General features: G+C 31.2%; 1 protein-coding gene across 1 annotated transcript in view; it reads left to right on the top strand.

The window, feature by feature from the left end:
- The window catches only part of LOC139511735 (polycystin-1-like protein 1), a gene marked incomplete in the record, with an annotated part of 223869 nt that overhangs the window by 38312 nt on the left and 159220 nt on the right, over positions 1-26337 (top strand). Inside the window, 1 exon segment of the mRNA XM_071298777.1 lies at positions 20889-21235. Coding sequence (XP_071154878.1) covers positions 20889-21235 — 347 coding nt within the window.

The raw sequence follows: 26337 nt of genomic DNA, 5'->3' as shown, positions 1-26337 counted from the left end.
TGATGTGTCAAACACAGAGGGGTAAGGAAAGGGTGCCCTATTGAATTTATGCAAATAAATAAAGGTTAAAGTCCTTAATTCCTGAAAAAAAGCTTTCTTTCCCAGATCCTGAAAATTAATTCCTGAGTCCTGATAGGAGCTCAAGTTAATCACAATGTGTGATAAAAACAATGACATTTTTATATTAAATTTGATGGTGATATTGTTGAAAGAGATTATTTTTTGAAGTAATAAGGTTAAATGAAAGATTTTAAGAAGTGATTAAGTATGACATTTTTATAGAGGAATTGATCAGAGATAGAGTGTGATGAAAATAAATTACAGACCAATATCATCAAAGATAAAATTTTAAAAAAAGAACTGTTAAAAAAATCTCATAAAAAGGAATATTTTGTTCAAACTTTTCAGTCTCCCCAAGTGGTGTATTGAGCCATGAATTACGCAGATGAAATGTTGACTGCTATGGCTTTTGGCGATAAATATACATTTGCTTGTTCAACATCATGTAGTTAGTTCCCAGAGGGCCCAGTAATTAAATTTTTTTCAGTATTAGTGAAGAACTGCTAAAGGGAAAGTCATCTGTCAGGCACGCTACAGATTGACAATTTAAAGTGTACTCCTATTGCATCTTTTATCTCCTTATTAAATTAGATTTATTGATATCAGGTTTTAGGTACAGAAAATTAGATTAGAAAGCATAGTTGCATAAAGATAATGAATTTGTTATTTAGTCTCTTTTTAGATGTATATCCTTTAGATTACACGATTTTAAATGACTTGAATATGGTGATACTTCATATCACTAACTTTATTTTGATAATAGCCTGAAACTATTCTATGAAGACATATTTTATATCAGTATTATAAAGCAGCTTAGTGTATTTGTTCAAATTTGGTCCTATAATTGTGCAAATGAGTAATTTTTGTGATTTTTCATTCTCATTTTTGTCCTGTAATATCTTAACTAGCAAGACTACGGAATGCTAATAGGTGTAGCCTTCATAGACATGGGGCCTTATTGACCACATGCATTTCAAAAGTGCTAAGCTCTAAGTAAAAATGTTTTAAATAATGCAAATTAAACTCCAAATCTAGATTTTATTGACTTTTTGCTCTACTTGGACTTTCAACCAAAAGTAATTATTTTCAAAGCATATTTAAATAATCAAAACATGTACTGTGGATTCATTTATTTTTGTGGGTATCAATTTTCGTGGATTTAGTAAAACTTCCATATTTGTGGATATTTAATTTCGTGGTTTTGTCAAAGTCAGCACACATTCCTTTAGAAAATTTGTAATTCGTTGAACATTTGAATTCGTGGTTCTCCTGTACTCACGAAATCCATGAAAATTAATATCCAACGAATAATAAAGAATCCACAGTATTTATTATATTGTTGCAAATTTTTGCTGTTTTTGGTATTTCTAACCTCTGTCCTCATGGAATTGAGTCGGATCAATTTTCTCAGAACATATTTGTTAGAATCAATAACATTCAGCATCTTGTTAGTTTCAGATTCTAGACATTTTCACATTTCACACACTTAACTTGGTTGTACATTTTTCATGTTTAATTTTTCTTAAAATTGAATTTTGTTTTCATTGTTGAAAGTTTAAGCTCCCTTTTGATTTTAAATATTTTCTTTTATAATCTTTAAACTTTAGGCATTTTTTTTTATATGTCAAGGGATATCCTGCAAGTATTACTGAAAAACCTTTCTACTAATCAAAAGCTTTCTAAAATATTTCATTTCATTCTTGCAACAATTTCAATTTGCATATAGGAAACATGTGCATCATGTCCTTGTGGTGCAGCTGTTTATTATGTTTGAATATGTCTCAATAGCTGAATATCTGAGTACTCATTATCTTTTACAGATGACTACAGCTTATCAGCATGTATTCTTCATTGCATACACCTTATCCTTATTTGTCCGCCATTATTGGACATCACAAAAGTTCCCGTAAAATTTTGACATCGTAATAGAAAATAAATGACACCACAATGGAAAAATGATTGTTGTACATGTATATCAAAAGTTCAAGCGGGACAGATTTCCAAATAGTGATAAGGTGTATACTTTGTGCAGTAATCCGTGCCCATAATATACAGTTGTTACCTTCTAAAGATCCCATGTTCATTACTATCAAACAAAACTTTCTATACACTAATCTGATTGCAGAAACCACTCAAACAGGGAATTGTTTTGTACAATAAGAAATTTCTCATATTTGATTGATAGATTTATGTTTAAGATAGATATAGAAATAGCAACCTCTTATTGAATAAGTTTCTTATTTATCAGAATTTTAACCAAAGACCAAAAAGACAATGATGATTACAACTTGTACATGCTCAGAGTGTACATGTCAGTGTACAGCCTTCAACAATGAGCCAAAATTATACTTAACAGATTACTATGTAAGGCTTTGGGATAACTAAGTGTGAAATATTTCTAAAGAGAAAACTAACAGCCTGATTTAGGCTTAACAGCATTTAATTATTTACAATTATTGCATACAACAATCATCAATAACAAAGTTCTAAATATCGTAACAGACTTGCCTATCTATCCGTCTGTGTGTGTATGTTTGCTTTTATGTTTGTAAGTACAAAAATGTTTGTTTATATTATGTTTTTGTGCCCATGCCCAATAAAAACTTAAAATCTGATTTTAACCGAGTTTAGAATAACAAGTATCATTGAGGAGTAGAAAATCAAGGTCATATTTTAGAATAAAGGTCACCTGATTATAAAACTTATGGTATGGTGTACTATTTGCACTTTCTATACATAGTCTCATATTTCAGTAAGAAGGAAACACCTTTTCATGACTATAATGATTCCTTAATTGTGTTGATTTAAATAGTGTTTTCCACATTCATGGTAGAAAACCAATTTAACATTTCTGGTTAAGTGACAGGAAACATGATTAAATACAGCAGAATAATCAAAGTGAAAACAACATTTTGAAATGCGACATCATGTTTATGTCAAACCTTTCAGTTTTAAAAAGATGTAAAAACATTGATTTTTTTCTCTCTTGTCAAATGATTTTGTTACAACAAGGTATTCAGACAAAATATTGTAATTGTCAAAGGTGAAAAAAGAATTCTTTAGATCAGATGACTTGATGGGTTTTTAGTTGATTAAAATTTGATAGTTTAAGAGAATTGTTGAATATTAAAGTACAAAAATGTTAAATGTTGTAAAGAATTGAATTATAGTTTTCTTTGGCAACACAAGCCATAATAGCAACCATTAATTTAAAATCAAAGATGTTGTAAACAAAATGTAGAAGTTTTAAGGAGCTGTTGTTTGACTTGATGCATCTTTTTCTTGTAGAATTTACATACAGTGTAAACTTGTTTTATTTTGTAACTTTTTGTTTATAAAAGAACTCATAATGCTAATGTTTAAGTAGGAGAAAAGTCTGTTGGTCTGATTCAATCATTAACAAAGTTGGTAATTGATAACTGTTTGTTGAACATAAAATTATCTCCCTTGAATCTATGAAATCCCTGCAAAGGAATTTTGTTTTTATTTAGCAATTTAAGGTGGTACCCAACACTAACTAAAATTAATTTGGCTTGTTAAATTTTCTTAAAATTTTGACAAAGTATTTACTTTGACCCCTTGACAAAAATATAAAAATTTAAAAAATTTTGAACCAACCGTTTTATCAGAAAAATTACACTGGAATTATATAGCAATTTGACAAACACTAATTTTGATCATTGAGAAGCTTAATATCCCTTTAACAACACAACGTTATTAAAAGGTTTAGCTGATTTTACAGAGTTATCTCCCTGTAGTGTTAGGTACCACCTTAAGAGAATATTTTTATATAGGAGTGATAGGAAATGGTTATATAGTTCAGCCTATCATGCAAATAACACGGCATGTAATTTAGGGGAGTCAAATGGATAATGTTAAGTTAAAAATAAAGATTTTTAAAGGAAAAACAACTGAAAATAAAGTATTGTTTGAGGTGGATAACTGTCTTACACAGGCCAAGTCTCTGGCTTGTTTGTCAACTGGTTAACATCAATACTGACATGCATGGTATTTCTTTATCTTTTGACTTCACTTATCTTGTATGCTTTCTCAATTAATTGTGATGAAGGATAAATTATCACCCTTTTAATGATATAGAAAAGGGAAAGGTGGGGCAATATCACTGGTTTATGGGTATCAGTGATAAAGGAGAACATTAAACAATTTACTCTGGGGCTCAGAAAAGGGATGATATTTATAAATGATATGAAATCTTTTGATGTAAGATTCAGGATATGCTGAATATTTACAAATATGCCTACCAAATATGGATTTTAGGTTAGTCATTTGGATTTTGAGTCCTCAAACAGTGAATAATTGACATGCAAACATATGGTTCTCTAATCATTATTTTTTTTATATATAAAAATGAAGATAATTCGAACAAAGCATTCAAGTTTGGAACAATGTATTTGCAAATTTATTAAATATTTGATTCGCATTTGTGAAATAGTAAAAACTGTTCAGATAACACAAACACAAAAAACTTGTCCCAGAAGAGGTCTTCACTACATACACACCAAGAACAAATTAATCTCCAAAAAAAGGTTTGAAGAGCATATCCATTTGAAAAGTTATGTCATATTAAGTTTCCCCCAAAATTATGGGCTAAAGTACTGTGCCTAGCAGTAAGTTTGTCAGCTTCGCTAGCCAAGGGTTACGATCCACTCCCGTTCTCTTCACCCTTTGCGGATTGAGATAAACTTTAGGAGACACAAGGGAAGTTTTTTGATTGGTTGCAGTCGAAACTCGCTGCATCCAATCAAAAAGTGCCAATTACATGATCATGTGTAAATGTAAAAAGTGTTTGTAAACAATCGCCACATGTTTATTATGCAACAAGTCTTTATATCCCTAAACATACGACCACATTCAGTTACAATTTTAATATTTTTAATTGACTGATAGAAGTTCCTTTGTATATTTCTTGCACAAGTGCATGAATGTTGATGTATATTTTCGTTTTCGGCTTTACCAAGTGTGAAGAATCTAGACGCCACCATGTTTTTACCTCCAAATTGAAGAGTTCAAGTGATACCACTGGTCAAGAATAATGTATTCGGAATGGGCGTGACTTTAATCTTTCAATAGATGGCGCAACATTGTTTTCACAAATGTTGGCTTAATCCACCAAGGGCGACGAGAACGGAAGTGGATCGTAACCCTTGGCTAGCGAAGATGTAAGTTTGTAAGCATAAAGGCAATGTCTAATTTTAAAAGTTTTCAGTTAAGTTCTCCAAAATTTCCATTTGTCAAAAAATAAATCCATTCAGTCAATTTCACTAATTTCTAGCACCATATCAGTACCACTGCATATAGAGTTATGCCCCTTTACCAATGGAAAAATTGTTGAATTAAGGGGATTTGTAAAATATTCCATATTCTATCCTAATTCTTGTCCAAGGGTATGATCTTAATTTTCCAAGATCTGCTCCAAATGTGTTTGAAATGTTATACAGGCCTAAACATCAGATGAGTTTGATGATAAGAAAAAAATAAAAATGGAGAATTCCTTAGGGACTTTTGTAAAAATATCTGATAATTATTCTTGTTGCTGGGATAACACCTTCATTTCTTATCAGATCCTCTTCAAGTTTGTATGATAGTTTTCACGCATCAAAAATCTCTGATGAGTTTGATAATCAGAAAAATATGCATTGAGCTTCAGAGGGACCATTTTTTTATGAAGGGCTTGTAAACCTATCAGCTTTCTCAATGAAAGTTTTTTAATTAGCTCTAGTAGCTGTAGCTCTCTTAATAATCTTATAGTTTTGAGTACAATGTGGTTTTGTCACAAAATATTGCAGTTTATTCTAAAACAAAAGTTGTAGGGACCCCTTTATTCATGGAGGCCTCTCTATGACTACAGGAAATTTATGGTTGTTTAGATCAATCAGTTTAGGAGTTAATTGAGAAATCAAGCTTTATTGACAAGTCAGGTCACTTTCCTGTGAAATTTGTGGACATTGTCAAATAGAGATAAACAAGCTTGTAAATGGAGGTACACTTTCTCAATTAATGTTTGATAAAGAAATCAATGAATTTTAGATAGGCGTGAAATGACAGATCAATTTCCTGAACTTTAATGTTTATGTCTAGGGTTACACGAAATCGCATGTTTAATAAGATTCAAAGGAGTTTTTACTGTAAGATACAATTGACATGGTATAAAAATAAGAATCTGGTTTTCCACATCAAAGTTAACATAATTTTCTATATTTTTATATTATTTTTGAAATTATCAAGATTAATTATCAGTAATTTTATGCCCTTCACAAGGTCATGTTAGTTTGTCAAAACATTTTGTTTTCCTTATGATATGGTCGAAGTTTGCATATCTGATGTAATGAATTTCCATATGTTATGCTATGGGCAAGTTAAAAGTGTGAAGATTGCATAATAACCTTACATTCTTATAATTCCTAAGTCATTTTGTGATGTAAGGGCTTTCCCCACATGAAAATTTCCTGTGAGAAGAAAGACGTATGTTATTTGTATGCCTACTAGCAGATGCTGTCATTCAGGGTCTAAGATTGGGATGGGTCTATGCTTCATAACATGATATGACATCTTATAAGTGATTTAAGCCATCTTATTCCAGAGCTAAGTGGATCTTTCACTTTTAAGCATAGTGCAAGCTTCTGCTCGATGTTGAATGTAGTTAAATTTAAGATATTACAACGGCAATAATGCTTATTGTTGAAGACTGTATGTCCACCTATAGTTGTTAACTTCTAAGTCGTTTGGTCTCTGGTGGAGAGTTGTCTCATTGGCAATCGTACCACATCTTCTTATTTTTGTAATAGAATGTTTAGATCTACTTTAACTCCCATTTTCTTCAAAATTATCAAATGATTCCTTATTGAAGTTACCGCTCTTGTATGACAATTTTTATACGACCCCAAAAACATTTTGGGATCGTATAATGGTATGATGTTGTCGTCTGCGTCATCCATTTTTTTAGTTTCCTGACAATAACTTGTGTGTAATTGTATGGATCTCTCTTAAATTATACCACAACGTACCAAAAAACAAATGGAAGGCTGGGACTAAGTTTTGGGTTAATTGACCAAAATATGTAGGAATTTACTCAGGGGCCTAAAAAGGGTAAAAAAAAAGCATGTTTCTAGTTTCCAAACAATCATGACAATAACTTGTGTTTAAGTGTATGGATCTCTCTGAAATTAATCTACAAGGTTCAATATATACTACAAAAGAAAGTCGAGATCTATCTGCCCTGAAATTTTCAGATGAATCGGACAACCTGTTGTTGGTTTGCTGCCCTGGATTTGGCAATTTTAAGGAAATTATACCGTTTTTGAGCTATTATCTTGAATATTATTATAGATAGAGATAAACTATAAACAGCAATAATGTTCAGCAAAATCAGATCTACAAATAAGTCAACATGACCAAAGTTGTCAATTGACCCCTTAAGGAGTTATTGCCCTTTATAGACAATTGTTAACAATTTTCATAAATTTTTGTTAATTTTTGTAAATTTTTAGGAAATATTTTCCACTGTAATTACTGGGCCAATTGTAGCAACAAGAATGTTCTGTAAAGAAAGATCTACAAACACATTACCATCACCAAAACACCATTTGTCATGAATTTATCTGTGTCTGTTGTTAATATGCACATAGACCAAGGTGAGTGACACAGGCTCTTGAGAGCAGTTTTTCAAAATTTCAAGAAGAAATCTTCAATTGCACAGTTTTGTGCAATAGATTTGTTAGATCTTTGACCACATTGATTTTGTGACAAAAACCCATATTATCTCTAAAAATTTGTTAAAGCAATTATGATCAGCAATACAACATATTAACAAAGATATCAAAAGGACTGTAACCAGTGAATCACTCTTTGTAGGAGTTATTGACCTTAAATCATTATTTTTTTTGAGTTTTTGCGTTTTATTGAGACAAAATATTTGTGAACTACATCTGGACTTGGAAATTGTGACTCAAATAAGAGTATTTTAACCTCCTTGGAGGAGAGTTGTAAAAGGAGGGAGAGTATATTTATGGAAATAAATAGTAAGAAAAAAGATACTGAATAAACAAAGAGCTTGAAGCATAAAACACATACAATGAAAATTGCAGACATATTGCACCAAAATCACTCTTTACCTACCGCTAAGAATATACATGTAACTTTGTTTTTAAGTTTGAAGATCCATAATTTACATGGTAAACTGTAAATTAAAACCCTGATTGTGTGTAAATTATAATGGTTTTGACTGACAGTGGAATAGGTTCATGATTGGTTTGTAACAGATGGCAATGGATACATTAGGCCATAATTTATAGTCTGAAGTTGGCACAGGTTTCTACCAAAATTCATGTCTGAATTTAGTCAAAATAAATACATTAAGTATTTATAGTTAATAACATGTGGTTACATCCTTTGTCATATGATGTAATGTTTGTGGTGTAGAGAAAAGTGCATGTTACTTATACATATATATAGATATTTGACAGGAAATTTACAACTAAAAATAATCACAAGGCATAATGTACAAAGTTGTTATGTGGCATAACAATTTTTTTTTATAAGAACAATACTATTTATGATTTTATTTGCATTTAAAACTTTTAATTATTCATTTTATATTTGATTTTAAATTAAGGTTTATGAGCTTGTGTTAGACATTTACCAAATACAAGCCACAAAAGAATACGGGACATACCTTATAGTCACAAAAGCCTTATATATGATAAGAATATTATTTATTTGAAGTCAAGAAAATGCACAAAAACCTGAGAGAAAAATATAATTTCTATCAAGTTAACATAAATTATGCTGATTTAACAGTTATGCATTAGTAATTAACATTCAATTATCAGTGACAGGCTGTCATGTTTGACCTTTCACCTATTTTGAAAAGATTTAAATATTTCGTATGAAAAAAATAATTTTTATCAGTTCATCTGCATTGACAATATTAACAGACTATTTGGAGGTAAAAGGTCGTGTAGGGTAAACCCTTTTGACATTGAGTATATATTTGTATTTATTGTACAGACATGATTTATGAGTTTGTTTGAGGTAGGTAATTTGATGTACATATATATTTTACATGGAATAAGAAGTCACTTGGGCTAATTGATTAATTGGATGATATGTTACTAACAAATCAGGGGTTAAAGTAAGTACTTTTTTATTGCCTGTATAATAATCTGAAAATCTGAATAAAAAATAATTATCAGAAAAGGAAATGTGTCTTAATTTAATTTATAATTTCTTGAATGTCATGATTTTTGGTCTAATTTATGATGAGAAAAGTTAGATTTGATCTGATACATGATATTTCGGTTATCTAGCTCTCATTATTAAAGAAAGATGCAGTTACCAGGACAAAGTATGATGTATTTACTTATAAATACTGTGGGCTGGGCAGTTACTTTATGAGTTAAACATGTAGAGCAGGATCTGCCTACCCTTCTAGAGCACCTGACATCAACCCCAGTTTTTGGTGGGGTTCGTGTTACTTAGTCTTTAGTTTTCTATGTTGTGTATTGTGTTCTATTTTTGTCTGTTTGTCTTTTTCTTTTTTAGCCATGGCGTTGTCAGTTTATTTTCGATCTACGAGTTTGACTGTCACTCTAGTATTTTTTGCCCCTCTTTTACACTCTTGCAGTATGTGAGTTTCATTTGTACTCATTTGTGCAAGTGACATGTTTGTTTTTCTGTCCATCCTTTCATGACCAAGGTTGAGAAAAACTTTCACTACCTTAGTGACCCACAGCTTTACAACTTGATGATGGTAAAGAGTTCAAGATAATACACAATTCATTGGTATCATACTTTTATTTTCAACCAAATTTGGTCAAGCCTTGATGACATTGTCTAAGATGTCCGCCAATTTTGTATTTGAATCTATTGCTCAATGTCCCGATATCAAACCTTAATTTCATATCTTTATGATAACAAAAAAGGTTTATACACATGAAAGAAGCAACTGGAGAAAGGTAACCACACGTTAAGTCATTATTTGTCCTATGTTTAGTCTTTGAAAAAGTTAAAACAGTAAATTTCATGTTCAGTTTTAGCTGATATTTTATATATAAAAGGATGATTACACATTTATACTGATATCAAACATAATGCCTTGAGTGTTTTAGAATGTCTGACAAAGGTTTATGTTAATTTCACATCCTTTTGATGTTTTCTATGTAAAGTTGGCTTTACCTGACTCAAAGGTACTTACATTGGCAATATGGATGACCTCACATCCTGGCTAGATCAAGGCCAATATTGGAAAAAATTGTTTGCCGAATGACAACGCACAAAGATATTTTCTTTGTTTGTTATTATGGATTTTAATAGAAACTTCAAAAAAAAAAAAAAAGACTAAAAAAGTTGTCAAGTTTTACGTCATTTGGTCTCTGTTGGAGAGATGTTTCATTGGCAATCATACCACATTTTCATTAGGTTCAAGTCTTGATACAGTAGTTTGAGAACCATGCATCCAACCCAATTCTTTTGAAAATTTTAAAATATGTTGTTTCTCTAGTATAAAATGTGGTCAGTTTTGATATTGTATATTGTCAGTTTTGTTTAGGAGTTATGGTCCTTAATGATAGGAAAATGATACTTTTTGTCACTTCCTTGTAATACATTAACAAATGGTGGGCTGGATTGGTGTTGACCATTTTAAATTTGCTGACCATGAGCTATGGTCCTTGATTGCTTTACTAATGATCCTTATAAAAGAAAGCCTCTTCTGAGAAAAAAATAAACTCAATCATTTACTTTATATGCTGGTCCAAGTTCTTGTTTTCACTAAGTGCAGCATACCATCACTTACCAGAAGCAGTCCAAATTTCCAGCAATCGACCCCAGTCAACCTACTTCGTAGATGCTACATAATTGACCTCTGGATTTTATTGTGTCCTGAATGTCATTGTGTATAAAATATTTGCCGCAGTAGATTGTGCAAAGGACATTTATAAATTTGCATACAATATTTTACTTTATCGCTATTTTACAAAATTTTACTTTGATCTTGCTGACTGAAAATTTCCTTTCTCATCCGAGTCAAGTGATAAGAAAAATTATCGCTAGAAACTAAGGGGGCACATGGTGTTGTCAATGAAATTGACATGAATTTGACAATGTCGTCATAGGTAAAATAGCGATAAACAGATTATCAATGGTCATCTCAACTGAATTGCTTTTCTCACTTTCGCCATACTGGCTCAAGCGAGAAAATCAATCTCGTCAAGATGATCAACGATAATCTATAAGTATTCTAGGGCAGACATTTTCTTCATGCAAATATACTAACCAATGAGAAAATAGAATCAATCTCTTGAAATATGTGTTTAACAGAAAGGTGTCTTCTCTTCAATCTGTTTTACCAATGTCATATGTAAACTAGGTAAAAAAACATGCGAGAGCATAATAGTACTTTTTATACAACAGCAAAAATGGAAAATATTTTGGTCGTATATTGGTATGACGTTGGCGTCATTGTCATCATCCGAAAACATTTGGTTTTCGCACTATAACTTTAGTATAAGTAAATAGAAATCTATGAAATTTAAACACAAGGTTTATGACCATAAAAGGAAGGTTGGGATTATTTTGGGAGTTTTGGTCCCAACAGTTTAGGAATAAGGGGCCAAAAAGGGCCCAAATAAGCATTTTTCTTGGTTTTCGCTCAATAACCTTAGTATAAGTAAACAGAAATCTATGAAATTTGAACATAAGGTTTATGACCACAAAAGGAAGGTGGGGATTGATTTTGGGAGTTTTGGCTCCAACAGTTTAGGAATTGGGGGCCTAAAAAAGGTCCCAAATAAGTATTTTTTTTTGTTTTTGCACAATAACTTTAGTATAAGTAAATAGAAATCTATGAAATTTTAACACAAGGTTTATGACCACAAAAGGAAGGTTAGGATTGATTTTGGAAGTTTTGGTCCCAACAGTTTAGGAATTCGGGGCCTAAAAAAGGTCCCAAATAAGCATTTTTTTTTGGATTTTGCACAATAACGTTCGTATAAGTAAATAGAAATCTATGAAATTTTAACACAAGGTTTATGACCACAAAAGAAAGGTTAGGATTGATTTTGGGAGTTTTGGTCCTAACAGTTTAGGAATTAGGGGCCAAAAGGGTAAAAAATTAAACTTTGATTTCATCAAAAAATGAATTATTGGGGTCCTTTGATATGCCAAATCTAACCGTGTATTTAGATTCTTAATTTTTGGTCCTGTTTTCAAATTGGTATACATTTAGGTCCAAAGGATCCAAAATTAAACTTAGTTTGATTTTAACAAAAATTGAATTCTTGGGGTTCTTCGATATGCTGAATCTAAACACGACTTAGATTTTTGATTATGGGCCCAGTTTTAAAGTTGGTCCAAATCAGGGTTTAAAATTAAACTTTGTTTGATTTCAACAAAAATTGAATATATGGGGTTCTTCAATATGCTGAATCTAAACGTGTACATAGATTTTTAATATCTTTATAAAGTTATCAAATTGGTCCACATTGAGGTCTAAAGGGTATAAAATTGAACATTATTTGATTTCATAAAAAAATGAATTCTTAGGGTTCTATGATATGCTGAATCTAACCATGTATTTAGATTTTAGATATTGGACCATAATAGGTAAATGTCCAATTTAAAATTTTTAAGTTTTTAAGGTTAAGTTCTTAAACCACATTCATTCTGTGTCAGAAACCTATGTTGTGTCAACTATTTAATCACAATGCAAATTCAGAGCTGTATCAAGCTTAAATGTTGTGTCCATATATACTTGCCCCAACGGTTCAGGGTTCGACCTCTGTGGTCGTATAAAGCTGCGCCCTACGGATCATCTGGTTATGACCCTGCTGCTAGGTTTTCTCACTTTCACTGTTCAAAAATCAAGTTGATTGAATCAGTACATTGAATCTTGTATATTCACAAGCGAAGCATCTGTATCCCCATGACACATTCTATTCTTATTTTTATTAACAAGTTTCTTAAATAAATTTTAAAAAAAAGCAATGAATATTAACAAATAAAAACTGCTGACAGGTTTTTTAACAGAAAAATACTTGTTACTAATAAATTTGTACATATGGCCTTACATCTAAGATTTTCTCAGTGTTAGCTTTAGGGAAGGGATGGCAATTAATTGATGCTTGACAAGAAAACATTATCATTAATTTGTATTTCTGACTGTATACAAGTTTTTAGTTTGTTTATGATCAAGTTAAACAACATTGACTGGGTTAAACATACTTGTTCGGAGGAAATAAAAGTTGTATGCTTGATAGTATCATCATGGATTCCACAACTAAGCTTTTGTTTTAATACAGACAGGTAGGATTTTTTTTGGTGCAATTTGTGCATATTTCCTTGAAATACGGCAAAAAACATTAGATGATTTCATCGATCTTTTTTTTTAAAATTTAAAATTTTTTCTTGGTGAATTTACAGATGCTAACACATATTTATTTTGTGGTACAATAATCAAGCATGTGAAACAAATAAGCATAATAAGCATACTATGTTTTACAGTATGAAATCTTTGGATTAAGTATAGTAATAACATTTTCATTATACATGTATAATAATAGTAGTAGTGCAAGAACATATATTTATTTGTAAAGGAAACTGTCTGCAAAATTACATTCATATTGACTTATTAGAATTCATATGAAGAGAAGTTTTGTTTAACATATGAAATTCTGCTTGGTTTTGTTTAACATATGAAATTGTGCTTTGTCATAATGAAGTTAATTATGTAATGAAATTGTTGAAAGGTAATACTGCATCTACGCAATTTCTTAGTCAGATAATTATATGGAAAAATAATGAACGTGGCAATTAGTGGTCATGTAATGTTATTTCAAGCCTTTTATGCATTACATTTTTAAAACCAATAAAGGTAGTATTTATGGCAAAGTGCATTTAGTTGAGAAAATGCTTTTTACTTTTACTATTTATACAATATGAATCATTAATCCATCACAGGATTTTGGATTCTTTATCTTTTTCTGTTTCAACATCACAATATTTTTATGCCCCATCTAGGGGCACGATGTATTCCGGTCTGTGTGTCTGTTTGTCTGTTCATTCATCCGTCTTACTGTCCGTTAGAGGTCGGTTTGTCCCACTTCAGGTTAGAATTTTTGGTCAAGGCAATTTCCAATGCAGTTGAAGTCCAATGACCTTGAAACTTAGTAAACATGTTCCCTTTGATATGAACTTTCTTATTTTAATGTCAAATTAGAGTTTTGACCCTAATTTCATGGTACACTGAAAATGATAGTGCAAGTAGGACATCCATGTACTATGGACACATTCTTGTAAATGTATACGTTTGACTATAAAAACCTAATGTACTGGCATTATTTGTTCACAGTGAGTTGTCTACCCTTGATAATGTGTGTGGGTTTCAACATTAAGACTATTGTTGATGTCCTGAAAGTCCTTTTCACTATTCATCAATGTTTATGTTATCTAAATGGGTCCTTACTTGTCTGTGAGTTAATTTTTCTCAATAAAGATCTTCTATTATTTATCATAAAGATTTGAAATATTAAATCAGTTTGCTCATTGTTGTTGGTAAGTACAAAGAAACATTTTAGTCATCAAAGGCATCTCCATATGTAAGAAAGGCAAGAAAGTAAGAAATTTTGTAGACGAGGGGTTATTTATAGCTGTACACATTATGGATGTTATCATTATTCTTGATGCCTAGTTTTGTTTTTAGGTGGCTGCCTCATTCATTTTTCACCACATCTCCTTTGCTATCATGGTATTTGTATATTGTATTAAATAATATGATATCTGTGAAGGAAGTCATTCCGTACAAACTGACATTTATAAAGATTTACAGTTTCCTGAAATAGTACATTGCCATAGAAAAAGATCCACTGTTTATTCTGCTTAATGAAAAATAGAATTCATCTAAACAAATGCATGAAGTTCTGTTGATCAAAAAGTACATAAGATATTTATGAACTGCATTTTTAATGAAACCATAAATAAATAAGTGTAAATCAAAAGTAGTTTATGCCAATTGTTGATCTTGGATGTTAAATAAAACAATTTAAAAAAAAAATCCAAGTATTTCATGAATTTGACTTCACAATTCTTTTGTTTCAAGCATGCCTGATGAATGTCATTCCAGACACTATTAGATTGCACAGGAATAGTTATATAATGCATAACAAGAGTAAAAGGATTGCCAACAGTACAACCGACCACAAGAAGACTCATCTCAAACATTTACATGAAACAAAGTAGAACTCCTAATCCAAACAGTCATTTCCATGGATATTATTTGACCCTTTCCTCTCAGTCATGGTCTATTGAATTTGAAACTTTTTCTTAGTTTACATGTATTAGTTTGTGATAAGGCCAGTTTAAGGAAACTTTTAAGTCGTAGGTCAATGATATTTGGTATGCAGCTTAGTTAGCATTGGCCCCATTTCTATGGAGATTATATTGCCCCACCCAGTGGCAGATCCCGTTCATCCTGGTTCATAAAAATTCACAAGTTTGTGTTTAGGTTATTTTAAAGGCAGCCCCTTATGATCTTTCAATAGTATTAGGTATGCAGTTTTATAAGCATTGGCATTTTACATTGCAATGGAGGTTAATTGGCCCTACACCATCAGTTGTGATTCATTGACTGTGAATGATGTGCATGGTTTATATGTTTAAATATTGTCATTTTAATATAAACATTTGCATTACACCATCAAAATTACTAAACAGGAGACAGTCTCTGTTGAACAGTATATTTGGTATTTTAAAAAAATTATGCTGTCAAAAGTGTTTAAAAACTACGCTCGATTCTTGGAGGATTTTTGACTCAATAGGATCAACATCAGGGACTTCAAATTAAAGGCAAATTTTATACACAAAGTTTAACACTAGCAAACAACATTTATGAGTGTTCTTATCTTTTTTCTTGTGCAGCTGGTGCATTTGTGCAGAAAAATAGAAAAATTATGGGTCAATATTTATGAAAGTTTCCTTACTTAATCCATAACCTCAGATAAGAGATATTTTTTATTAGCTTTGCAAACTAAGATTAGCCTGTAATTGTTTATGGACTTGATAAACATGGAAAAATAATTGGTGATATATGATCCCATTTATCATTCTTGGACCATAAAGCTGTCTGACATATTAATTAAAACATTGAGATGATCTGTCTTTATATTGATCACATGATTATTTGTCGTCATGTAGTTTGTCATGATTGCTGTGTATTTGGTTGACCATTGGGACAGTACTAGTTTCAGGTTTCAATTTCATGTATGAAAAAAACTTTTTGTTGACGATTCAAGTTGATCACAATACTAATTCTAAGTGAATAGTTATGATGTTTTCACTCAATTTGCCTATAATGGTTGATTTCTTTTTCTTCAGAATATTTGCATAACTTTTACTTAAATAAAATCCATTTTTGTCTGGAAGCTCTCTAATATGCAAGCTAATTAATTGATTGATTGATTGTTGGTTTCTTAATGTCCAGTGGCAAATATTTCATGCATGTTCAGGAAGAATAAGCTAATTAAAGAAGACAATTAGACATTTATTTAGTTAATTGCACCTACATTTTCTTTTAAACACAATTACATCTTTCTTTGGATTCAGTGTGATATTTTGAAATGTTCCACTTGAGAATGTCATTTTTGAACACATCAGTTTTGACTGAGTGGCTATTTTCAGTTCCAACAGGTATGTGTCCAAAAAGGTCATGGGCATTCAACGTGAGGTCAGCATTGATAATTTGATAGTTTAAAATATCAAATGACATGTATTTAAAAGTAGTCAAAAGACATTTTTAAACTTCCAAAGTATGTACTGAAAAAGAGCTCATGAGAAGATGGTGCACCATGGATAATTTGAGTTGATAAGTTTTTCAATAAATTAAAAGCTGCACTGATTTAGGACTTTTTAATTAGATATATATATGAAATTGTCAATGCAAGCTGATTAACATGGTTTTAATCCTTTCTGTATCAACATCAAGTTAGAAGAAATAAACTATATTTTATGTCATAATTTTAGAGTTGGGACTATGAAATGGGATAAAAACAGTATTTGTAAAAGGAATTGATTGATCCCAAGAACTTGTGTGTGTGGTTGGTTTTAAATGATCACTTAAGTACAGGGTTTGACAGATTTGACAAGTTTTATGGATCTCCTATAATTATGTAGATCCAGGTGGTTAGGTGTACATATGGTCATCCAGGTACAATTGTAAATACTAATGTTATGTGAGAAACACTCCAAAATCATTATATCATCACTATAGAAGAGGTAACTTTGATTCACCTTGTTAGTCTGGTTGTTCCTCTGTTCATTTTAACAAATATCACCGAACACATTTTCCTCACTTTCTACTGGACAGAATTTAAATGACTTCATAATTGGACATGTGCTTGGCATTATTGAGTTGTATTGTGTGAGCCTTTTTCTGATTTTTCAGAAAACTAACTTTCAGTTTGCTGATAATTTATGAATTTGAATGTGTAAAATATACTTAAAATTTTCGTCACCCTTTTTATACGACCGCAAATTTTGAAAAAATATTCGTCGTATATTGCTATCACGTTGGCGTCGTCGTCGTCGTCGTCCGGCGTCCGAATACTTTTAGTTTTCGCACTCTAACTTTAGTAAAAGTGAATGGAAATCTATGAAATTTTAACACAAGGTTTATGACCACAAAAGGAAGGTTGGTATTGATTTTGGGAGTTTTGGTCCCAACATTTTAGGAATTAGGGGCCAAAAAGGGCCCAAATAAGCATTTTCTTGGTTTTCGCACTATAACTTTAGTTTAAGTTAATAGAAATCTATGAAATTTTGACACAAGGTTTATGACCACAAAAGAACGGTTGGGATTGATTTTGGGAGTTTTGGTCTCAACAGTTTAGGAATTAGGGGCCAAAAAAGGGCCCAAATAAGCATTATTCTTGGTTTTCGCACAATAACATTAGTTTAAGTAAATAGAAATCAATGAAATTTAAACACAATGTTAATGACTACAAAAGGAAGGTTGGTATTGATTTTGGGAGTTTAGGTCCCAACAGTTTAGGAATTAGGGGCCAAAAAAGGGCCCAAATAAGCATTTTTCTTGGTTTTCGCACCATAACGTTAGTATAAGTAAATAGAAATCTATGAAATTTAAACACAAGGTTTATGACCACAAAAGAAAGGTTGGGTTTGATTTTGGGAGTTTAATTGGAGTTATCTTTCTTTGTCCAGAATCAACTTAAATCTTTGTTATATACAATATACAATGTATATTCACTTTTTACTACCAACTGATAAATTAAAATAATCTTTACCATTCAGTGATAACAAGCAGTTTTTTTACATCTTAATATTTTATGATGTACATGTATTTAAATGAGTAGTTATTGTTGCAAACTCCATTAGAAATTTTAATTGAGATTAGTTTTGGAATAAGGGAAAGGGGGATGTGATTAAAAAAATTGGGTTCAATTTTTCTCATTTGAAATTTCATAAATAAAAAAGAAAATTTCTTCAAACATTTTTTTGAGAGGATTAATATTCAACAGCATAGTGAATTGCTCTAAGAGAAACAAAAATTTTAAGTTCATTAGAACACATTCATTCTGTGTCAGAAACCTATGCTGTGTCAACTATTTAATCACAATCCAAATTTAGAGCTGAATCCAGCTTGAATGTTGTGTCCATACTTGCCCTAACCGTTCAGGGTTCAACCTCTGCGGTCGTATAAAGCTACGCCCTGCGGAGCATCTGGTTGCCAATGCTATTGACCAAGAAATTAATTTAGAATAACTCAATGTTTGGTAAGCGACTTCACAGCAATGAATTGTAACCTTTGAACACATATTGGATCAGTCAAACGAACACTTACTACCTGTATTCCAAATTCCAATATGTATTGTTTTCCCTTGATCCTTTGCTCCTTTGTTATTTTGTAAGTTAGCACCAGAGAGGACCAAACTTAATAACATCAAATGTTTTCTCAAGCCTTTCAAATTCTATGGAACAAGTGAAATGATTGTTCCTTATTATTTTCAAGGTCAAATTTTCATGGTAAAGAATACAACATAACTGAACAGTGGATAGTTGTTGGCACTACAGAGTTCCAAATTTGCATCCAATTTTTTGCCATTTGTAGAGCTTTAATCCACTCCCTTTTTCATGAGGACAAAGGTCAATGGTTTCATCTTACAAGGGTTAAGCATAATGATGTTGATTGCCAGTCTTGCGATCCTTTTCCATTAAACATTGACCAAAGCTTTACCATTGTCTTCATGTGTTATCTCAGGAATCAAAGTTTCTGTACGCTTTGATCATAGAGGCAAGTAATCAGCCATCTTATGGTATTTTATGGAAATATATGCTCACTGCCCCCATTTAGATATGTGTGAAGTATCAAGTAAAACGGAATGCGGATATGTTCATGTTTTTCTGAATTTTGTTGTTGTTTCCATTTTGCAATTAAATTTATGTTAAAGTATGTTATAAATCAAATGTAAGGATTTTAGTTGAAAAAAGTGAACATGAATTTGACATTGAATGCCCTTTATAATGTACTGTCAGTTACTTAAAAAAAAAAATTCTTTGACATTCAAGACATTTATATTGTTTTGTATGATCAAGATGATTAAGATATAATAATTGATGTAAAACTTGGGTTATTATCATGTCACATTTTGACTGTAGAAGACAAGTTAATTGGTCTGAAGACAAAAAGAAGGAAGTTAAATGTGTGAACCATCATGAAGCATAAAAAAAATAAACACATAATGTTTCACCTTGTTTGATACCAAAAAAAACCAATTGATTTGATTTTTGAACACCTGTGAATTTGAAATCATTGATAATTTAATCTTTGTTAATTTGAAAAGACTGATTGTTGTACATGTATGAAGTTTAAGTTGGCCTGTTAAACTTTTTTGAATTTGAGCGTCACTGATGAGTCTTTTGTAGACGAAAAGCGCGCGTCTGGCGTATATACAAAAAATCTAGTCTTGATATCTATGATGAGTTTATTTGTTGAAATAACTCTTATGATATCGTACATGGTTCCATATATAATGTTTAATTGGGATTTTAGACACTAGATTTGGTACCTATTCTGTTGTGTGTATAACTTTGAATTTTATGTGCATTAAAAAAGGAAAGGTAAGGGTCATAATTGGAGGAAAGAAAGACAATTCAATGCCTAAAGAAAAGAGAAAAAAAGACAGGCAAATGAGAAAAAAAAATATCTGAAGTTTACACTTAACAAACAACACAAAAACCAGGGGATGAAATACTAATTTTAAAAAGTTCGAATCACTGGTAAATAGCACTTAGTTAGCTGATCATGCAAACTCATGAATTCATGCACAATATCACTAGACCAGCTATGAGATTTTTAAAATGTTCATTCTTATAATTGTACACATGTTAAATTAGAAGTAGTTACACATCCTCTTCTTTCAAATATTTGACCTTGAGTGTTCCTAATACAGACACATGAAATCTAAAAAAGTTGTTGACTGAAGTCTTTTTAAAATATTTATTAATTTGAGCATTCTGTTAAAGGTGTGAACATTAAAATATTAGTCTGGTAGAAATAGTACACCACAAGATTTTTGTATAACTTTCCTGTAAACAGGAAATTCCAGAAAGAATTTTAATAAATACCTGTCTTGTTGAGTCAGAGAAATTTATTGAATAACCTAAAATAACTCTCTAACAATGATTGATTAACAGATCTTTAGGTAAACAAATCTTAATTCAGAAGTTTTGTTTAATTTAAAAACTGAATTTGTGCACATGCAATTCAGTCATTAAGACCTTTAAAATTTTATTTATTACAGAGGTGCGTGTTTTCAATAAGTTATCTACCTTAGTATCAACAATCACTGTCACAGTTCAACAACCAGAACCAAAGGACCTCCAAGTAGTATTAGAAACAGATGAAGCTAATCGACCATCTTGTATCCCAGAGTCCTTTGCTTTACCAGAAAATGCCAAGGTCTTTGCAGTCTTTATCGATGCAGAGTTCATTATTGAAGCCTCTGTTGCTCATGGAAACAACTTGACCTTTGTCTACCATACAACTGATGCAGATGGACAGTCAAATCAGACGATTGAAAGACCATGTGACCTGACATGTGACTCAGTCATAGTTGACAGCGCTGAAAAATGTCAGGATTCGCACAAGGTAAGTCAGAAGTAGGTTATATAAAATCGGGACAATTATCCGTATTGTATAATCACTGATATGCCCTAGCCAACAACTTTTGGGACAAATTGTGGTTCTCTTGTCTGTCCTTCTCTCATTCTTTCCTTCTGTCACTCTTTATTACGGCAAATATCATTTTGATTTTTTTGTTGACTTTGTCTATAATGTTCACTAACTGTTGGTTTGTTTAGTTTTGGTTGGCTAGCTTTTCAAAGATTTGCTGCTCTTGGACATGCAGATGTGGGGGCTGAATTTTAGTACATTAGAGTATAATTTTGACTTGAAATAAGAAAATTTGTATTTCGTTTCTTTTGACATCAAAGTTCAGAATTTGTAAAGGGAATCTAAAAGAATTCATTTGGTTTGTCAGAGTTTGAAGTTAGTACTGTTGCGTTTAAAGTCCTTAATGGCGAAGTTTGTTTAGTCCTGTTAGTCTTGACATCAGACGATGTGGACACTTGTAGTTTTTAAAATTTGTAACGTTAACAAGCCTGGAAAAAGAATTCCAACACTTTGCAAGATGTTTGCACTTGATATTATGTTGCATACAGATCAGTCGGTGCATTGGCTAATTACTCCTACATATTGCAAATCTTTTACATAATGTAAATATCAGAAACAAGTTGAAAATCTAAAGAAATTGTTCAATTTCCTGTTGTGATGACCTTGATTAAGATCAAACAGACAGTGTAGTTATACAAGCATACAACATTCATAGGATCTGAACTGAGTATGTTTAGCTTTTGATTTTGAGGATGAGACATAGAATACTGGCATTTGACTTATTAACAGCAGCCTTTTTGATAATAAGATCTGGTATGATTGCTAATGAGATAACTATAGACCTAAGGATGAGAATATTAACTATCATAGACCTAAGGATGAGAATATTAACTATCATAGACCTAAGGATGAGAATATTAACAACTATAGGTCACCAAATGACCTTCAATTACAAGCAAAACACATATAGTATAGTAAGCCATGGCAAAATGTGAATCAATGCAAAAGAAAAAAACCAAAGGCCTGATTTATGCTAAATATAACAAGTGAAAACAAATATGGAAGAAAGCAACCATCAGCAACAACTTGATTACAGGATTTTGGTTTGTTACAGGCACCTAAAGAATGTGGTGGGTTTCACATGTTAATGAGACCTTATCTCATCCCATAACAGGGACAGAGGTGTAACAGTATTTTAAGCTGCAGATATCTTAAACATCACTATAGGCAAAGTGAATGAGTTGGGAAATTTACACTCTGTTAAAGTTGTTCTGTTATGGAGGAGTAATTGATCTGGAGTATGGAGGGATAGACAAAGGAGAGAAAGCAAAGTTTTCTCTTTAATTTTTCAATAAACTGAAGATCTGACTTGAGACACTGGTACATTTACCTCTTTTTAAAGTGGGTCCTTACAGAGAGCTTGCTATGCATCTTGGCAATGTGTACAGAACACAAAAGAACTACCGTAATACATGGCATAAAAATAATTAGGAAATGTGATATAATTGCCAATAAGACAACTATCCACCAAAGGTCAAATAAAATACTGGTACACGTAGATATAAGCAAGTATAGTCAACAACACCAGCCTAGGCACTTGTTTTCATTCAGTAAAAATTCAGACTTAGGATTTAATATAAAAAATAATGAAGTTAATTTGATTTATTTTATCAAAGAATTTCAATATTTAGATATTATTGGTAATCCTTAAAACCAAATAAAAACAATGCAATTATAATACAAAGGAAAACAATTATGATGACAAAAACAGGTATATTCATGTGAAACCCATGCTCCTTCATCTTAATCTTCTAAAGAAGATTTAATGTAAATAACAGACAAAAACAAAATGACAGTATGTTTTGCAAGATGTCCATTCTTGTCTTTACCACCAAAATGGAAAAGATATGGAAAAACTTTAATTGAATGTACAATGCAAGGTCTTAATTATATACAAATAAAATCATATCGCATCCCTAATATGGTTCTGAATGGCTGATAAAGTGATACTTGTTTGACTAGTGCATGTCCAGTAGCAAATATTTCATAATTATTCAGGACAATTAGACTTAGGGTCTATAAAGTCGGTTGAGTGAGATTAAACACTGAAAATCAAGCAGCTACTGCACAGGCACTTGTTTCTATCCATGAGAAGATCCACTATCAACATATATTTACGAGCTCATGGGAAGATCCACTATCAATATATGTTTACGAGCTCGTAAATATACGTTGATAGTGGATCTTCCCATGGATAGAAACAAGTGCCTGTGAGCTACTGGATAACCAGGATATTTAAACAACCCCAATCCAACATGACTTAAGCTTAGTTGAGTATTTAAAAAGTATTGGAAAATTGTATTGTCTATTGTATACTAGTGCAACTTACTTTTTATTAAAATGCAAATACACTGATAACATGCGAGAAATCATGTGCAGATGTTGATAAGCAAACCAAAAAACCTGTTTCATCAAAGGCATTAAGTAAGTGTGCATAGTCATCTGTTTTCTAAAATTATATAGACTGCCGGTTGTTCTGTAAGATAAGTTTTTGTCTTGTTGAAGCAAGCTGCAACCATATTTGAATGTTTGTAAAAATAAAGTGATTAATAGAAATTGCTTTGTAATAAAACAAGAATAATTACAAATTGGAAAATTGATTTCCTTGACGTTTATTACATCAAGAGCAGATTATTTGAAAAGTTTGTATTGGAAAATAATTATTGATAAGAGAAGCAAATCAACCAGATTACTAACATTTTTATGAAAAAAATCAAATTGACCTGGTTATCAGAGTTAGTCTAAAACAAAACATTCACCATCAATACAATGGTTTCTGTCAGAGTGGATATTTATCTAAGATTTATGATGTAAGGCATCTGGATTTGTTACAGAAGTTTTTAGCTTTGATAAAAAATGGTTCATGGCCAATATCTGTAAATTAATTGGGAGATATTGTATACAGCTGTAGGCATAGAGACTAGAGTTAGCATGTCTGCATACAGTCCCAATATGGTTTGTCTAGCTTCAACAAACATGTTGATCAAATTGATCACAATATATCTTTTGATATAATATAAATGAGGTGTGTTTTTTTTAAATTCGTTGTGAAAGACTTGAATTTCCAATAATCAGAAAGAAAGAAGTTAAATATCAGATTATAAAGAGACATTCAACTTGAAGTTCTTCCAAGGAAAGAAGTTGATTATCTTAAGGTAACTAAGTAATGACCTCCAAAATTTAGGAATTGTACATACATATTGTATTTAAGTTCTGTGCTAGGAAAACTTCCATTTTCCAAGTTCAAGAACTGCAATATAAGTTCTAATTCTTTGACATATATGTTTGTTTCTTAAAATGTTATCAATAGTTTTGACTGGTGTATGTAAACCAGTTATCTCCTTTTACAAGAAATATACCTTTGGTTCATTTCTTTTCATGGATTAAGGAATTTTCTTTGAGATATTTGATTTTCTTTTTTTCACCAAGTTCTGCATAAAAACTTTAAGAAAATTTGTACTTTACAATTTACATTGCAATAATTCTGTGAGAAGTATCTTTGAGCCAAATATTGAATTCGAGCCTATTTCTGTGACCAAGTTTTAGATGAAAAAATGACTGAGTTTTTTTTCACAGAAAACTATCATAGTGTCAACAGGGCTTAAGAAAAGCCATTGTAGGGCCAGAGGTTTCATACTCTTGGCATATTTATTATTTTAAGAATGAAAGATTTATGTTTTTTTTTTTTAGTACTTGATGAAAGCTTACAATGGAAATGAAGCCAATTGCAACACATTTGATAATTGGAATATTTTATTGTGTTTTCTAAGTAGTTCTTAAGCATAAAAAAAAGAATTTGAAGACTATTGAATGTTTGTCACATTGAAAACAGATTATAGCCAATATATAGCCTGGTCTATATACTTCTGTGTTAAAGATAGCACTCTATCAAATCTGTCAGTCTGTCAAGCCCCTTACCACCCTGAGAAGTACTTATTACAGTGCTAAGTCATCCTAAGCTCCTTCTGTGATAATTTCAGAGTCAGTGGAAATACCAGCTACTTTATTATAATTTAAGAGGGACACCATAGGGTGATTGATATCTAAATAATTAAACCTTTCAAATATATTTGACTTTTGACTCTTTCAAAAAATATCTTTTTTTTCACATCTCAATTCATTCACTTAAAATAGAAAGAAACATGGTTGATCTTAATATATTTCGAAATCTATGAAACTTTTACAATGTTTAATTAGATATCTGTCCTGGTATTTGTTGTTTTTTTTAAGAAAAAAACTATCCTGTTGTAGGTACTCTTTTTAATTCTTTGATACCCAAATCTCTCTATTTTATGGTTTTGATGATTCCCATCAACCAGCCAAGCCTGTCACATAAGTTAGATTAATTCTTGGTCAGAGGAAATTAAACATGTTTCCCTCAATTTGATCTCTATCTATTCCAGTGCTTCTGATGATGTTTATCATGATTGTCTTTATCCAAGTCAGTTTAAAACATTTCACCATCATTTTTATATAATGACTGTAATGTTCTCTTGGCATACGCAAGAACAAATGTACCAAGAGATGCTGTGACAAAATCATACACATGATCAAATTCAAACTCTAGTATATATACAAAGGGACATTGTGACAAAATCCGGAACATGATCAAATGTTTGTATATATATACAAACAGACTTTGTGACATAATCCTGAACATGATCAAATTTTGCTTCAGGTGAGATTTGAACAATTCATCAGAATTAGCATAATGGCTTATAACAAAAACTATTGATTTTCTAATTAATTTTTGTGCATAAAGTCAGGTTGGTTCTGTTTGGAATAGATTGTGACAAGTGCTTTGAATTAAGAAGCTTGATAGCACTGGTAGTTAAATCAGAATTGCTCAATTAGAACTCGGTTGAGGTATCTCATAAATAATCAAACAGTTTTGTGCAATTAAAATGCAATTTTGGTTGCAACAGAAAACATTGATAACACAAACTTTCCAATGAGGTAAACTGACAATGACCTCATATTCATGAATAGAAGTTACATAATGATCAATTAAAATAATA

Source organism: Mytilus edulis, chromosome 2, assembly GCF_963676685.1.
Source record: "Mytilus edulis chromosome 2, xbMytEdul2.2, whole genome shotgun sequence".
NCBI classification, from domain to species: domain Eukaryota; kingdom Metazoa; phylum Mollusca; class Bivalvia; order Mytilida; family Mytilidae; genus Mytilus; species Mytilus edulis.
The sequence above is the reverse complement of the archived record's forward strand: the minus strand, read 5'-3'. Positions and strand labels throughout refer to the sequence as shown.